General features: G+C 68.3%; 3 protein-coding genes across 3 annotated transcripts in view; all 3 read left to right on the top strand.

Moving 5' to 3' along the window:
* Positions 1 to 499, top strand: part of H696_04795 (hypothetical protein) — an 8,260-nt gene extending 7,761 nt beyond the window's left edge. The window contains exon 8 of the mRNA XM_009498660.1: positions 56 to 499. Within this exon, the coding sequence (XP_009496935.1) occupies positions 56 to 280 (225 nt within the window). The 3' untranslated portion in view covers positions 281 to 499. The remainder of the gene's footprint in view (positions 1 to 55) is intronic.
* A 676-nt stretch (positions 500 to 1,175) lies between these two features.
* Positions 1,176 to 2,108, top strand: H696_04794 (hypothetical protein; the record flags this gene model as incomplete). The annotated part of the gene is made up of 2 exons (XM_009498659.1): positions 1,176 to 1,268; positions 1,389 to 2,108. The coding sequence occupies 2 exons, from the start codon at positions 1,176 to 1,178 to the stop codon at positions 2,106 to 2,108; spliced, it is 813 nt and encodes a 270-aa protein (XP_009496934.1).
* A 295-nt stretch (positions 2,109 to 2,403) lies between these two features.
* The window catches only part of H696_04793 (hypothetical protein), a gene marked incomplete at its 5' end in the record, with an annotated part of 2,695 nt that continues 2,613 nt past the window's right edge, over positions 2,404 to 2,485 (top strand). Inside the window, one exon of the mRNA XM_009498658.1 lies at positions 2,404 to 2,445. Within this exon, the coding sequence (XP_009496933.1) occupies positions 2,404 to 2,445 (42 nt within the window). The remainder of the gene's footprint in view (positions 2,446 to 2,485) is intronic.

The following is a 2,485-nucleotide window of genomic DNA, read 5'->3' as shown; positions in this document are numbered from 1 at the left end:
CCCCCCCCCCCCCCCCCCCCCCCCCCCCCCCCCCCCTTCGACCCGCCTCCGGCAGTCGCCCTTCCATGTGATGCTGCTGCTTTCCTTCCTGCACGCGCTGACGAGTGTCCTGCCTGCGGTGTCCGGCTCGGCAGGCGCCGCGGCCCCCTCCGAGCCATCCATCCTGTCCAGCATCCCGACTCCGGTCAAGGTGATCGGCCGCACGGCCATGACCCTGGCGTCCGGTGGCGCGGTCTTCGTCGGCGCCTACATCCTGGCCGCCAACTGGGTCTTCTCTTGATCGGCGGGGGAGCTCCCAGGGGTTCGGGGGGGTGCACTCGGCCACAATCCCTGCGGCCCTGTGCCTGCTCGCGCCCCCCGCAGAGGCACATCCCTCCCCCATTAGACGGACATGCCTCCCGCCTGTTTGCGCGATCTCCCTCCCTCCCTCTCTCTTTCTCTCTTTTTTCTGCTGCCGCCAGCACCACTCTCTCCCAAGAATATATCCCCCCAAATTGCATGCTGCTCTTGCTCTGCCCACCATCCCCCCCCCCCCCCCCCCCCCCCCCCTCTGCCCCCATAACCGCGCCGTCTCGCGGCCAATCCTGGACCACATTCGGACACCCCCCGCCCCAGCCGCCCCGCGGTCTCGCGATGTCGCCCCCGACCGAGACGGGGCGGGGCGTCCGCGATCCGGGTGTTGCGACCGGGCGATCGGCCATTGCGTTGGCAGTGGCGGGCTCGCGGTTGATCGTGGGGCAAGAGGCCCCGGACCCACGGAAGTGGGCGACCAGGAGGCACGCCTGGGGACGACCGTCCTCCTGAGGCGGCCAGCACCAAGCGCGAGATCGGGGCCGGCCGCCCCTCCCACCGGTGCGCCCCAGATGTCGGCAGTGCTCGGTCGAGTGACGCTGGCAGGGGGGGGGGGGGGGGGGGGATTCGCCACCACGTCTCCTCCGGGCGGATATAAATTACCCGCTATTGGGGGTGGGTCTGGTGGCCCCGACGGTCAAAGCTCCCCAACCCTCCTGCCCCTTCGCCTCCCGTTGCCCTGCCGACCGCTGTCTGATCTCGTTGGCTGCCGAGCCCTTCGCAGCTGTCCGACAAGCGCCCTCCCTCGCGGGCCCTTCTGGATCGCCGAATGGCAGAGACACTTGTCTTCATGCCCCGACATATGCCCATTTTTTTCCCATCCAATGAATAGCCCCATCTTGGATCAGCTTATCCGGTGGGCGGCTCGCAGGTCGCCGGTGGCGCTCGACGCAGCGGCGGGAGATGTGTCGCTCGATGTGCGTTTCGGTCGACCAAGTGCGGCGTCCTATGCACAGCAGGCCAACTGACGCGTTCCTCCGCCACATGGGTCACTCGCCCGCCCGCGGACACCACATCCACCCGATGCATCCACGCAGTACGACCGCTTGGCGGGCGAGGAGCCGGAGCCGCGGCCGTCCGGCACCCGGCCACCGCCCACCATCAAGGGCAATGGCGGGGCCAACGACGGGATGTTCACCGGGTCCGATGCCCAGCTGGCGGCCATCCTCCTGGGGATCCTGGGCTTTTTCATGGTCCTGTCGATCGTCATCCTGGTGGTGATATTCATCAAGGCCCGCCAAAGGCGCGTGGTCCTGAATCGCCACTTTCACATGGACGAAACGGTGGCCGAACGCCGGCTGCGCGATGGCTACGCCGACATGGACGCCACCGCCGGGCCGGGGAGTACCCTGGCCGCGCTGGCCATCGGCCCGACCTCCGGCCGCCCGGCCGGGGGCGGCCCCGTCGGCTCGAACGCCGCGCGCATTGACTTCCTCCTGTCCCAGGTGTCGCAGAGCCGACGTGGCTCGGCCGCCTCGGGCCATGGCGTGGAAAAGGCCTGCCCCGATGCGCCTGCCGGCTCGACGACCATCGATCTGACCGAGGCCATCTTGCGGTACCACCAGCGGCTGGTCATGCAGCAGCGCTTGCACCGGGATGTCGGCGATACCCTTCCGGATTTGGGCAACATCGTTGTCGCCCCGCCGATGCGGGAGTTCGCCGGCGGCGCAGGTGGCGCGCCCTTGGTATTTAATGCCACCCGACCGGAGGCGGCCGCGCTTCAGCAGCGGGTCCAAGAGTGTCCCCAGTCCTTTTAAGCCCCGGCCCCCGGGGTTCTTCATCTTGTCAGGCAAGATGGCATTCAGGAAGCAGCGGGGGGAGCGGGGGGAAGTAGACGCGCAAGCAACACCGCTCGGGGAGATAGACCCGTGCCCTGTAGCGAGATCTGCGAGGCGCGGCCCTTTCCGGCACGCGCAGACACGCGACGCCGAAGTGCATCCTGTCCTTGAGAAGCGCCCCGGATATTCCACTCTCTCGCCCTTTGCACCTGCCTCCTGGTCTGCTTTTTAGATGCCCCCTGGGCGAAAATGACCGACCTGCTGTGCCCGGCCCATGGTCCTTGGCTGCTGGTCCAGCGACGCCATGGTCGACTGGGTCGCAGGAGCTGATATGCGAATGCATCCCCCCCCCCCCC

Source organism: Fonticula alba (assembly GCF_000388065.1).
Source record: "Fonticula alba strain ATCC 38817 unplaced genomic scaffold supercont2.8, whole genome shotgun sequence".
Taxonomy (NCBI): Eukaryota; order Rotosphaerida; family Fonticulaceae; genus Fonticula; species Fonticula alba.
Note: the sequence above shows the minus strand (reverse complement) of the source record. Positions and strands in the feature narration are given on the sequence as shown.